The sequence below is a fragment of the Mustela nivalis genome (assembly GCF_964662115.1).
Source record: "Mustela nivalis genome assembly, chromosome: 16".
NCBI classification, from domain to species: domain Eukaryota; kingdom Metazoa; phylum Chordata; class Mammalia; order Carnivora; family Mustelidae; genus Mustela; species Mustela nivalis.
This window is the reverse complement of record NC_139035.1, coordinates 15,886,071-15,900,571: the sequence shown is the minus strand read 5'-3', so window position 1 is coordinate 15,900,571 and position 14,501 is coordinate 15,886,071. Positions and strand designations below refer to the sequence as shown.

At 37.8% G+C, this 14,501-nt stretch overlaps 1 protein-coding gene across 8 annotated transcripts in view; it reads right to left on the bottom strand.

Annotated features, from left to right (window-relative positions):
- The window catches only part of CEP350 (centrosomal protein 350), a 152,919-nt gene that overhangs the window by 58,064 nt on the left and 80,354 nt on the right, over nt 1-14,501 (bottom strand). For all 8 annotated transcript variants that reach the window (XM_082701720.1, XM_082701722.1, XM_082701723.1 and 5 more), the window contains 4 exons: nt 10,780-10,949; nt 6,801-6,997; nt 6,013-6,197; nt 5,193-5,280 (listed from right to left, as the gene is read on the bottom strand). In XM_082701720.1, the coding sequence (XP_082557846.1) occupies nt 5,193-5,280; nt 6,013-6,197; nt 6,801-6,997; nt 10,780-10,949 (640 nt within the window). The remainder of the gene's footprint in view (nt 1-5,192; nt 5,281-6,012; nt 6,198-6,800; nt 6,998-10,779; nt 10,950-14,501) is intronic.

Sequence of the window (14,501 nt, the reverse complement as noted above, 5' to 3'; positions counted from 1 at the left end):
CTCCCCGCTGAGCAGAGAGCCCAATGCGGCACTCGATCCCAGGACCCTGAGATCATGACCTGAGCCGAAGGCAGTGGCTTAACCACTGAGCCACCCAGGCGCCCCACGATTTTTTTTTTTTTAAAGATTTTATTTATTTGACAGAGAGAAATCACAAGTACACTGAGAGGCAGGCAGAGAGAGAGAGAAGGAAGCAGGCTCCCTGCTGAGCAGAGAGCCCGATGTGGGACTCGATCCCAGGACCCTGAGATCATGACCCGAGGCGAAGGCAGCGGCTTAACCCACAGAGCCACCCAGGCGCCCACCAGTATTACGATTTTTGATAAAGATCTACTGCTGTAACTATTCAATACGATAGTCACAGCTCCACAGTCATATAAATTAAAAGTAAATAAATTAAAATTTCAGTTTCTCAGTTGCACTAGCCATGTTTTAAGTATCAAAAACTATATGCGACTCATCACTACTGTATTGGAGAGCAAAAATACAGAACGTTAATCATTTCAGAAATCTCTGTTGAACAGTGCTGATATGTAATGCATTCATTTCCTGCAGTGTTGTACTTGCTTGTAGGAATATGCTTTGTTTTATCTATTCTCTTAATGAAAGGATTAAGCTGTTTCAATTTTCCCCTGCGTATGTGTGAGGACTTCTCAACTATATACAAAGACACAGAACTGCGGACTCACAGACTGTATGTGTTGTCAACATGAACAGATACAGTCAAACTGCTCCAAAGTGGTTACACCAGTCACCACTCCTACAGGTACACAGACCTTAGGTGACAAAACTGGAGACTTAAAAAACTTCCAACTCAGTCTCCCCCTCAAACCATTTGCCTGTTCTTAAGCAGCACAGACAGAAGGCTAAGGACCGGGACGCCTGGGTGGCTCAGTTGGTTAAGCAGCTGCCTTCGGCTCAGGTCATGATCCTGGCGTCCTGGGATCGAGTCCCGCATCGGGCTCCTTGCTCAGTGGGGAGCCTGCTTCTCCCTCTGTCTCTGCCTGCCATTCTGTCTGCCTGTGCTCGCTCTCTCTCCCTCTCTCTCTGACAAATAAATAAAATCTTTTAAAAAAAAAAAAAAAAGAAGAAGAAGAAGAAGGCTAAGGAGCTACATACCAGAAACCTCTCAGCAGCAAAGGAGATATCCCCACAGTCTTTCATGCTGGTTTACCTGGCTTTCAACTGAAATTCCTGGAAGATTACAACCTAGGGTCGATGAGAAGCAGGAGGAGACTGAGGCCTACCAACTCTGCAACCCAATACTAATCCAGCTTAGTTCCTGAATGGATTTAAGTGAACCGCTGAGCACTCTAACTGCACAGCAGAAGAAAAAACAAGTTCTCTCTGGGGGGAGATAACATCACCTGGAGCCTGTGCAGTTATTTATATAGTAACCAGCATTTAATAAAAAAATTACTCTTTAGAGATTCTTTTGTTTTTTTTTTTTTAAGATTTTATTTATTTATTTGACAGAGATCACAAACAGGTAGAGAGGCAGGCAGAGAGGGGGGGGGGAAGCAGGCTCCATGCTCAGCAGAGAGTCTGATGTGGGGCTCAATCCCAAGACCCTGGGATCATGACCTGAGCCGAAGGCAGGGTTTTAACCCACTGAGCCACCCAGGTGCCCACTCTTAAGAGATTCTTAATAATAGAGAACAAACTGAGGGCTGGGGGCACCTGGGTGGCTCAGTGGGTTAAAGCCTCTGCCTTCAGCTCGGGTCATGATCCCAGGGTCCTGGGATCGAGCCCCACATCTGGCTCTCTGCTCAGCAGGGAGCCTGCTTCCTCCTCTCTCTCTCTCTCTGCCTGCCTCTTTGCCTAATAAGTAAATAAGTAAATAAAAATAAGTAAATAAAAATCTTTAAAAAAACAAAAAAACAAAACTGAGGGCTGATGGAGGGAGGTGGGTGGGGCGGGCTAGATGGGTGATAGCTATGAAGGAGGGCACCTGTGCTGAGCATTGGGTATTATTATACGTAAGTCTTGATGAATCACTTTCCTCCTGAAACCAATACTGCACTGTATGCTACTAACTAGAATTTAAATTAAAAAAATGAAGATAAAAACTATTAGGCATGCAAAGAAAAAGAATCATATGATAACAGAAAATACAGAGAGAAAATAGGAGCAAACACACAGATGTCCAAATATCTAGCTAACAGACAAGAAAGCTAAAATGACTATGAATAATGTGATCAAAAAATATGGGAAAAAACAGAGGGGCACTTGGCTGGCAGTGGGGTAAAGCCTCTGCCTTCGGCTCAGGTCACGATCTCAGGGTCCTGGGATCAAGTCCCACATCAGACTCTGCTCAGCAGGGAGCCTGCTTCCCCCCCTCTCTCTGCCTGCCTCCCTGCCTGCATGTGATCTCTTTCTGTCAAATAAATAAATTAAAATCCTAAAAACAAAACAAAACAAAACACCAGAGCAGAAATACTAAAGTAAACAGAGAATTAAAATCTATAAAAAAGATGGAGTGCCTAGGTGGCTCAGTCAGTTAACTGTGCAGACACTTGGTTTCGGCTCAGGTCAGATCCTGAGATCAAGCTCTGCATTGGGCTCCACACTCAGTGCAGTCTGCTCAAAAGAGATCTCCCTCTGCCCCTCCCCCCAACTCTCACGCTCTCTAAAAATAAATAAAATCTTTTAAAAAGCTATCAAGAAGAAGAAAAGAGATATTATAGAACAAAAAAACACATTAAGAACTGGATGACTAACAAGACACATGACAGAGCAGAATACACCCACTAATGAATTTGAAAACAGATCAACAGAAACTCTCTAAATTGAGAGCATGTGGGGGTTTTGTTTGTTTCTAGAGAGTGATATAAAACCAAAACAAAGCAGTAGAGAAATATGGCAAATGGTCAGAAGGTCTAACGTATTTCTACTTGAAGTTTCTGAAGAAAAGCAGAGAGTGAGGCAGAACACATGAAGAGATCGTTTTCAAAAACTTAAATACAACAAACAAATTCAAGATGCTTAGTAAATCCTAACAGTATGAGTAGAAAAGAAATCACACCTAAGCACATCTGAAAAAAATCTATGACAAATTTTTAAAAATCTTAAAACAGCCTTCAAAAAAATTAAGACAACTGACCTCTCCATAAACACACTGGAAACTAGTAGACAATGGAAAATATCTTTTAAAATACCGAAAGAAAATAATCCTATGCCTAATAATAATATCTTTCAAGGGACACCTGGGTTGCTTAGCTGGTTAAGCCTCTGTATTCAGGTCAGGTCATGATCTCAGCGTCCTGGGATTGAGCCCTGTATAGGGCTTTCTGCTCAGCGGGGAGCCTGCTTCCCCTCTCTCTCTGCCTGACTCTCTGCCTACTTGTGGTCTCTCCAATACATAAATAAAATCTTTTTAAAAAATCTTTCAAAAATGAAGGTAAAACAAGTAAACTTTCAAAATAACAAAATCTAAATGTGCTATCAGCAGTCATGCAGTAAAATATTAGATTCATCAAAATCCAAAGGTTTGTTCTTCAAGGCACACTATCAAGAAAAGTGAAAACATGGGGTGCCTGGGTGGCTCAGTGAGGTTACCACGGGACTCTTAATTTTGGCCCAGGTCATGATATCAGGGTCATGAGATCAAGCCCCATATTGGGCTCCACAACTGACACAGAGCCGGTTTAAGATTCTGCCTCCTCTGTCCATGCCCATCCCCCCACCAGCCCCTCTTTGCTCACTCTCTCTTTAAATAAATAAATAAATAAATAAGAAAGTGAAAATACAAACACACAGGATGAGAGAAAATACTGGTAAATCGAGTTTTTATTCTACTCTACAAACAGAAAGCTATTGTAATGTAAAAGTTACCTATTTTAACTAAGAAATTTTTAAGTTATTTTGAAACCAAATTTCCTGGATTAAAAAGATATAACTTCTTTGAAAAAATTCCAAATTTCTATTTTATTTTTTAAAAATTATTTTGAGAGAGTGAGAGAGGAGAGGGAAGGGCAGAGGTCAAGGGAGAGAATCACAAGCAAACTCCGCACTGCACGTTGAGTGGAGCCAGATGCGGGGCTGGATCTTACAACCCTGAGATCATGAACTGAGCCAAAATCAAGAGTCAGATGTTTGACCAACTGAAACACCCAGGTGCCCCCAAAATTCCAAATTTTTAAAGTTCATACAATCAGTGATGTTTCCTTGGGGTGAACATATATTAAAACAAAACAAAACAAAACTAGTTGAGCAATAATCCAATCTATAACTTAAATGATTATATTCCCACAGATCATCCAACATAGGGATCAGTAGTTTGCATGAGATCAATAAAGGAAAAGAAAACTAGAATCTAGAAGTACTAAGTACTTCTAAGTACTAGAAAACTAGTACTTAGTAGGCACTATGAAAACATTTTACACGTTACCTCATTTTAATCCTCATAACCACCATATGAAGTATTATCTTACTCCTACAGGTAAGGAAATTAAGTCTCAGAGAGTTACTGAAACTTGACCATTATATTACACAGCTGTAAGTGACAAAGCTAGAATTTAGATAATAGCTAACATTCATAAAGCATTTACCACTGTGCCAAAATCTCCTGTAAATTTATTATATGTATTAACTAATCTATTCTTTCCAAAAATTCAACGAAGTACGTTATCATTATTATCCTCGGTTTAGAGAGAAACTGAGGCACAGAGAAATCAGGTAACTTGTCCAAGATTATGAAAATAATAATTGGTAGATTTAGAATTTTAACCCTGGCAATCTGATTCTGGAGCCTGAATTCTTAACCACTAAACCATGTTACCTCTCCCAGATTCCAACCTGAGATGTTTGAGTTCCCTCAGCCAAAATATTCATCAATTTGTAATGAGTATGTCCTGAAAATCTATTTGGGAAAAATACTGACTAAAAAATTAATCCAAAGAGACTCATTTACAAGTAACTTCTTTTTTAAATATGCATTTCACACTATTTAACAAAGGAAGGCAGGTTCGACTCTACATTGTATTAAGTTAGTAGTGACACAAATTAGAAATATAGCAGACTACCAAGAAAGCAATCTCTGTAACTACTGTGGTATAGGCAGACAGTGGCAAATATCACATAAACCACACTTAAGGTGATAATAAGAAAAAGAGTCAGACAAAATAATAGATTCCACCATCTAACTTGCCTTAGGAAAAATTCTCTTAAAGACTGTTTTTCTTCTAACATACCTTCTCTTGCTGCAACCTTAAAAGCAAACCACGCTGTTTCTTCCGAAGTGGGGGCATTTTATCATCTTCTCCTTTGTCTCGTAGATGTCTGCAAATATTTTACATTGAGACAAAGAGTTGATTAAATTTCTATTATAATGTCAAGAATTCTCTACCACTGAAAAGTCTGAAACAATTTAACATTTTCAAACATGGAAAACATGCAGCAAAGCCTACCCCATCAAATATTTTATTGCACATATAATATATGCAAACTCTAGGCTGTGCCCTTTGAAGATACAACTGCTTTTAAATTTACAACACGGTAAAGGAATTAAGTATAAATAGTAATATGAGAGTCAGGTGATAAAAGAGAAATGCAAAGAGAATGTTATGAGAAGGAGGTCTGAACAGCAACAGGATTCAAAGACTGCCATATTTCTAGGTTAAGAAACTGGATTGGTTGGGAGGGAGACAAACCATAAGTGACTCTTAATCTCACAAAACAAACTGAGGGTTGCTGGAGGGAGGGGGTTTGGGAGAAGGGGGTGGGATTATGGACATTGGGGAGGGTATGTGCTTTGGTGAGTGCTGTGAAGTATGTAAACCTGGTGATTCACAGACCTGTACCCCTGGGGATAAAAATATATGTTTATAAAAAATAAAAAATTATAAAAAAGAAAAAAAAAAGAAACTGGATTGGTGAAAAAGAAAAAAGAAAGAAACGGGATTGGTCAAATTAAATTAAATGAAGAAACAAAAACAGCTTTAAAGACAAAGCATCTCCTTGGATAGAAGAAGACATTGGAAAGTGAAAACTATGTTCACTGAAACAACTTACTTTTTCTGATGCTCTAGCCAGGCTAATTCGGCCTTAGTTTTCTCCTTCAAGGCCTTCTCACGGAGACGCAAGAGTGAAGACTGGTGAGCCGCCCTCATTTCCTCTTCTTTCATATACTGTCGAACCATCTCCATAGTAAATTTAGAAAAACTATCTTGTCCTCCTGAGAATGGCATGCTCAGCTCCTAAAGTGGAGATTTTATTTCAAGTTTACCATTACCTAAGCCTTTGGAACTTAAAATTGATATTGTTAAAAGAGGCATGTACTTATAAAAAATAAGCTATGTATATAAAAAGAGCTGACCATGTCAGAAAACTCGCTTCAAAAAAGGCACATGAGAGGGAGTAACACTCATCAGCTAATTTATTCAGCCAATGAAGTTTTAACAAACAACTACATAAGCCAGGTACTGTCCCAGGGGTATAAAGTTGGATAAGAACTGTCCCTGTTGTCCAAAAGGCTAACAATTTAGCAAGATGATACAAACTTTTAAAATGGAATAAAATGTTATAAGAGTGAAGCAACTGAAACACTAGAGACATAACACTGGCTCTAATCCTCAAAGGTCTTCTAAATTACTCCAAGGAGTAAGTCTATGTTCTTCTTTGTAAGGAAAGCAAAGCCAGATTCTGTAGCAAAAATTAGTATAGCTATAAAATTGCAATCTTAGGAAAATCATTCTGGTAGATGACACCTGAGTTCAAGTACAAAATGTATGGTCCTATCTTTGAGAGAACATATCCACAGCTATTTATGAAGTAAATTCCACAGGTAAACTGAAGCGCACCTTGGCAGAAGACAGTGTTGTCTTTTCTGGAGAGGTTTCATCATCAGAGTCATCATGATGGCCTCTCTTCTTTTCCATGTTAAACCTGCGATGACTCTCAGAAGGTAGTAAAGATCGAAATGATTTTTCTTCTATTTCATCTTCTGTCATAGATTCATCAAATTTCAGGGAATATTCAGTTGCAATAGAAGTAGAATCTAAAGGAATTTGGAACAAGTAGATTTTATCATTGTAATGGTTTTCAGTAAGTATTCATTAATAGCCCTTGCCATCTCATTATGGGACAATCTAATAAATTCAGGGAATTGTTGGTTAACAATTAATTGGCATAGCAATAAAAATTCACTGAAGTACCTAAAAATATGAGTACAAGATATATGGTAAAAGTGTAATACACTATATATAAACAGCTCTAACAAACGAATTAGAAAAGTAATAATCCTATAGAAAAATGTGAAACAGTCATGATCAAATGCATCACAAAGAGAATATGGTCAAAATAAAGTAAAAAAAAGTTTAACATTATTAGCGAAGAAATGCATATTAAAATTTTTTTAGAATTCATCAATACCATAGTAATTTAAAACATGATGGCTCTTGTGTGCCTTTGATATGCACTCCTCACCTCCAGTCCTTTTCTTATTTGGACAGCCTTACCTTCTAGTACTATAAGACATTCCAGGTTCATTTTGTATTTTCCCTGTCCAATCCTAGAATCAGTCATTTCTCCAAAGAGCTCTCATCTAATTTCTTTCATTAGAGTGTTTATAAACCACAATTATGGATATGGGTTTTTTGGTTTTTTTTTTAAGATTTTATTTATTTGAGAGAGAAAGACCAGAGTGAGAGAGAGAGCACGAGCAAGGTGTGGAGGGGCAGAGGGAGAAGGAAAAGCAGGCTCTCAGCCAAGGAGGGAGCCTGATGCAGGCCTTGATCCTAGGACCCTGGGATCATGGCCTGAGCCAAAGGCAGATACTTAACCAACTGAGCCACGCAGGCACCCTGGCACTGGGTCACACTTGTTACTACTAGAGCATCACAGTTTCTTTTCTCTGTCAGTGACTAGAGCTTGATAATGTATGCATGTATACTAACCGATGTACACACACACACACACACACACACACACACACACACAGAGTAGTTCCTGTATCCATCCATCCATCCAAAGATGGATTCAGACTGATGTCACTGACTCTAATCCAGCACCACAGGGTTCATTCCAGTCTTCCTTTCTTGTGTATCTAATATCCTTCTCCACCGAGAAACCTGGCTCTTACCATCCAACATCAATTTACTTATTTATTCAACCCCAATACATACGTAAGAACTGTTTACCTGTTCTTACGTATGTATTGAAAGAACTATTTACCTTTACCCCTGTGAAAACCTCATTTACCAATTAGAATACAGTGCTTAATAAAAGAAATCAGACTCAAAAAACACATATTGTATGATTCCACTTACATTATTTTTGAATAGGCGAAGTGAAAGTCCAAGTACAGAAAGCCCATCGGGGGATGCTTGGGGAGGGCAGTTGAATGCAAAGGGTCATGGGAAAATGTGGGGGTAATATATCCTAAATCTTGAGCCTGACTGTGATAACGTGGGTGTATATCACACAGCTGTCAAACTCATTTTACTATGTGTTTTAAATGAGTGTAATAAATCCATAAAATTGATTTAAAAAATTAAAGAAAGCCAATAGAAGACAGTAGTTGACAATATAAAGAAGGAATCTTATCCAGGAACTTTCTGAGGAAATGAGAGTCCAATTCACATTTTTTGTTTACCTCTACTAACACAAATATAAAATCAGAAACTTCCAGGGCTGATTTAAGAACTTAATAAATAAAAATATCACACACACACAAAAAGAATACAGTGTTTATATTCTGCTCTCTTTATATTTAGGTTTACAATTTCCACTCAAAAATGCCATTTTCCAAAATTACTTAGGTCGGCTCCTTTTTCTTCCACTATCTTCAGTGTGGTTATGTCACACATTTGTAATAAAGTTAGATTCCTCATAGACTGCATTCTATTCTAGGATCTCCAACATCCTGGTTGATGTGTGTGTGTGTTTAGTTTGCACATGCTGAAATTTACTCTTTGTGATATACAGCTCTAGGGTTCTGAAAAATGCACAGCATCTGTCAGTAAATAAAGAACCATACAGGACATCCCTCACATAAGTTGCTTCACACTTGAAGTCCTCCTGTGCATCCTGTTTGTAGTTTAACAACTTCCTCTTTTACCTAACAGTTGAGAACCATTAATCTATTTTCCTACCCTAAAGTTTTGCCTATTCCAGAATGTCATATAAATGGAATCATATGCTATGTAGCCTTTTGCACCTTGCTTCTTTTGCTTAGTAAAATTCACTTAAAATTCATCCGTTATGTTGCATGAATCAATAGCTTGTTCCTTTTAATCTAGTATTCTACTGTACAGATGAACCAGTTTGCTTATCCATTCTCTTCATAAGACATTTGGTGGCTTCTAGTTGTTAGCAATAATGAAAAATGGTGCTATGAACATTAGTGTATAGGCTTTTGTGAGGATCTAAGTTTTCAATTCGTTTGCCTAGGCATGTGATTAATGGATTATTATAAGACACTGAAAATGTCTTACAAAGCAGGTGTATGTACCATTTTGCATTCTCATCAGCAAAGAATTCAAGTTCTCATTGCTCTGCATCTTTACCGCCACCACTTTGTTGTCAGCTTTTTGGATTTTAGCCATTCTAACAGTTATGTTGTAGTATCTCTTTGTGATTTTAATCTTCATTTCCCTAAGACATGATATTGAACACCTTTCCTAAATCTACTAGCCATTTGTACAGTTCCTTTAATGAAGTGTCTGTTCAGATCTTATGTACATTTTTAAATAGGGTTGTTGATTTTCTTGTTGTTGAGTGTTAAGGGTCCTTTATATAATTCTGGCTGTAAGTCCTTATGTGATTTACAAATATTTCTAACAGTCTCTGGATTCTCTTTTCAATTCTCTTAACAGTTTTCACAGAGCAGTTTTTTAACTTAAACAAGCATAGCTTATCAATTTTTCTCTTTCAGAGATTGTAGTTCTAAGTGTTGTGTTCTAAGAAGTCACTGCTAAACAAAAGATAAGTTGGCTTTTCTCCTACATACCGGTTTTTAAAATGGTGTCGTTTCTTTGGATCTTGGTTGTCCTGTGGACTTTAGTTACCTTAGCTCTCCAGACCCCTAACTTCACTTCTTCCACGAGGGAAGACTACTGGGCTCTATGGCACGCAGCCCGGAGACTGCCTTCAGGCAGTAAGCTGGAGCAGTCATAGCGCAGCTTATCGTTTTCATCTCTCATGAATCAATAGCATTCACTGCCTGATGTTCAATGTCTTAAAAATAGTTATTTCATATGTTTTGTCTGATATTTGTTTTAGGAGGGAGGGTAAATCTGGTCCTGTTCCTCCACTGTGGTCAGAAGTAGAAGTTCAAGCAATTTAATTTCATATTGTTTAAAGAAGTGAAATATATCAAAAAATCATAGCTCATGACATTTCAGATTAGTCACTTGACAGCGATAAATCTGCAGTTATTGGAGCCTGGCACGATGGCAAACAGCTTGAGAACAACATTAAGTCACAGATGGTTACTATCCTGAGACTCAAAGACACTTTCAATAAATTTGTCTTCACTATTTTAATTACAAGCACTATTATTAAGATAAAATTTTACAGAGATTAAATTCATCCTGTACGAGAAAATTAACAGATAATTTGTTTTCCTGTATCCTTTATTTCTCTCATTATGTGGAAGTTGTCATTATGAAGTCATTATAGCTTTGAAATAGTTTCACCTAGATACACTTAATATCAGATTCAGATACACAAACACACACACACTACCATGGTCTAACTAGCTCAGTCACAAATATCTCAAAGGATTCTGGAAGCCTCCCCAAACAAGTTAACTGTACATACACATGCAAGAAACATTACCTTTCTCATCAGGAAGAGACGGCACACTGTCACTTCGCAGAGAATCATCTACAGCAGTCTGAACCTGTTCATCAATAGAACTCTCCATCTTTTCACCATGAAGTTTCCTCTCATTTTCCTTAGAAGATGGAACTGAGGGGCTTTCTTGACGGCTGCTACCACTACTACTTCTGTTTATAGATATTATAGAAACAAACAAACAAAAAAAGAGTGATAAGGTTCGTAAATTCAAAGTAAATTTATTCGGCAAGAGGAATGTGCTTCATGATCAAGGTATGAAATGATGAAACAAGTAACATAAAACATAAAATGCTAAGTGGACAGAGATCTGAGAAGAAACTATTGTAGAAAAGACAATGGCTTCACTCTTAGTCATGAAAAGCAAGCACTAATCTCAGACTATCACTTCCCCCTTTTCCTTTCATTTTAAAATCAAAATCAAGGAAAAGGGGCCTCTATTTGGCTGTTTCAACTTCCTTACTTTTCATCAACATCACAATTAATCACAATCAGCTTAATTCCAACTACTCTACTATAATCCTTCTTTCAAACTCAACCTAAACTTGAATTCCCAAATCCAATGGATAATTTTTCTGCAATATTATATGGTCTTTTTTTTTTTTTTTTAAGATTTTTATTTATTTATCAGAGAGAGAGAGAGGAAGAAAGCGAGCACAGGTAGACAGAATGGCAGGCAGAGGCAGAGGGAGAAGCAGGCTCCCTGCTGAGCAAGGAGCCCAATGTGGGACTCGATCCCAGGACGCTGGGATCATGACCTGAGCTGAAGGCAGGTGCTTAACCAACTGAGCCACGCAGGCGTCCCAATATTATATGGTCTTGATCTCTACCTCCTTCTTTAAAAGCACCACTAGCTAAAGCAAATGTAGTAAAATGTTAATATCAGTATAATGTGGATAAAAAATATTTAGGAACCTGTATTATTCTTGCAATATTTTTGTAAGCTTGAAATTTTATCAAAATTAAATGTTAAGAAAAAGACTTCTCTTTCTTACACTCCTTGTTTCTACCCTCACCAGCTTTTCTATCTCTCGAACCAGTTTTTCTGTTTCTTTCTTGTCCTTTGAATTTTCCTGGCTTTCCTTAAAATGATGGTGATTCCGAGAGTTTTGTTGTTGGTCCCTTTCTCTTTTATGCTACATACTGTCCCTTGGCAATCTTATGCATCTCTGTAATTTCAACTACTATCATTCAGACTGAGCCTTAAATCTGTATCAACTAGTTCTGCCTTCCCTTGACTTTAGCCTCAAGTTTCCAAATGCTTAGTGAATTTGTTTTCTTTTATTTTTTTTTATTGTGTTCAGTTAGCCAACATATAGTACATCATTAGTTTTTGATACAGTATTCAATAATTCATTAGTTGTATATAAGATCAGTGTTTTCCTTCCTCCTCCTTTGCTTTCCTTAGTTTATTCATTCATTTAAATATACACAGAAAGAGAGAGAGCCAATTACAAGCCATGTCTTAAGATCCTCTCCATAAGCTATATCCTCTTCTGAAATGCCTTTCCTTCCCTGCCGACCTATTTAAGACTGTTCTGCTTCCCTAATTTAAGACTTAGTTCAAGTATCATTTCTGTAAAGTGCTTACACACTTCTTCTCCCACTCCCAAGGAAGGTTTGGTACCTCTCTGCATTTATACTGTTTTTTTTCTTTCTTTTTTTTTGGTATGTTTCTATAATTGTATTTATCAGAATACTGTGCAATTATGTGTCTGGTTTAGTAAATGTTTGGAAAGTATAAACCATATAATATAGCTATAAGGTAAAAGAGATAAAGCAGGAGAGAGCGACTGCTTTGGAGTCAAAAGAATATGGGATTAATCTCAATTACTCTACTTAGCAGTTATGTGCCAATCATTCACTCAGTAATCGTGAGATAAACAACCTACTGCATGTTAGGTATTTTGCTAAGTTCTGAGGATAGCAGTATAGCATGATCCTCACTAGGATGGCTATAGTAAAAAAGAGAGACAATAACAAATGTTGGTGAGGATGTAAAAAAAATTTTTAAATTTTTAGTGGGAATGTGAAGGGGAGCAGCTGTTTGGAAAAGCATGGCAATTTTCCAAAAAGTTAAACAGAGGTATTTTACGACCCAGCAATCCCAAAATACCCAAAAGGAAATGAAAACCTATGTCCACACAAAAACTTGTATATACAGGTAGGTAGCAGCACTATTCATAATAGTTAAGAAATAGAAGCAATCCAATGTCTAACAACTGATGGTAAATAAAATATTCCATACAAGAGAATATTACTTGGCCATATAAAGGAATAATATACTAATGTGTGATAGATAAACCTTAAAAATATTAAACTAAGTCAAAGAACTAGTCACAAAGTACCACACATTGTATGATGCCATTTATATGAAATGTCCAAAAGAGACAAATTCACAGAGAACAAATATACAAAGTAGATTAGTGGTTGGCAGAAGCTGGAGAAGAGAGAGCAAAAGAAATGACTAATGGGGGGACACCTGGGTGGCTCAGTGGGTTAAGCCACTGCCTTTGGCTCAGGTCATGATCTCAGGGTCCTGGGATCCAGTGCCCGAATCGGGCTCTCTGCTCGGCGGGGAGCCTGCTTCCTCCTCTCTCTCTCTGCCTGCCTCTCTGCCTACTTGTGATCTCTCTCTGTCAAATAAATAAATTAATTCTTAAACAAAAAAGAAAAAAAAAAGAAAAAAAAAGAAATGACTAATGGGTATGGGCCTTCTTTTTGGGGTGATAAAAATGAAGACCTCAAATAATTTCTAGTGTACTCCATAACTGACAAGTAAAGTAACAAGAGATAGAAGGTGGTAAAGGCTCTAACAGTTATATATGGAGTGCTATGGGAGAATACAGAAGGGATATCTAAAGCAGACTAAGGGTAACACTGACTCGTGGAGGGGAGTAAAAGTAAATTAAATGAAATAGAGCGGGGAAGGTCTAGAAAGAAGGTATCTCTTGGAGGAGTCCATGATGGCAAAGGAGTAAGAGACCTCAGTTTTGTCTGGTCCCAGGAATTCAGATAGGTAGCTATTAAATTATTCTGAATACCTGCGAACTCAACTGGAGATCTAAGAAAAGAGTAGCTACAAGTCCACAAACAGAAAAGCAACCGCTTTCTGCAAGAAATATAAGACAGATAAACTCACCTCAAAAAAGAGAACAAGAGGCAGAACTGAATTCCAGGGACCTAATCAATACGGATGTAAGTAAGATGTTGGAACTGGAGTTCAGAATAACAATTATAAAGATATGAGCTGGGCTTGAAAAGAACATAGAGAACAACAGAGAAGCCCTACCTGGAGAAATAAAAGAACCAAAATCTAATCAAGTTGAAACAGAAAAGACTATTAATGAGATGCAATAAAAACTGGAGGCTCGGTGCACCTGGGTGGCTCCATGGGTTAAAGCCTCTGCCTCCGGCTCAGGTCGTGATCCCAGGGTCCTTGGATTGAGACCCACGTCGGACTCTCTGCTCAGCAGGGAGCCTGCTTCCCTTCCTTTCCCTGCCTGCCTCTCTGCCTACTTGTGATCTGTCTGTCAAATAAATAAATAAAATCTTCTTTAAAAAAATGGAGGCTCTAACTGCTAGGATGAATTGGACAGAAGAGAGAAATAGTAATATACAAGATAAAATGATGGAGAATAAAGAACCTGAGAAAAAGAGAGATAAACAACTATTAAATCACGAGGGGAGGGGCGCCTGGGTGG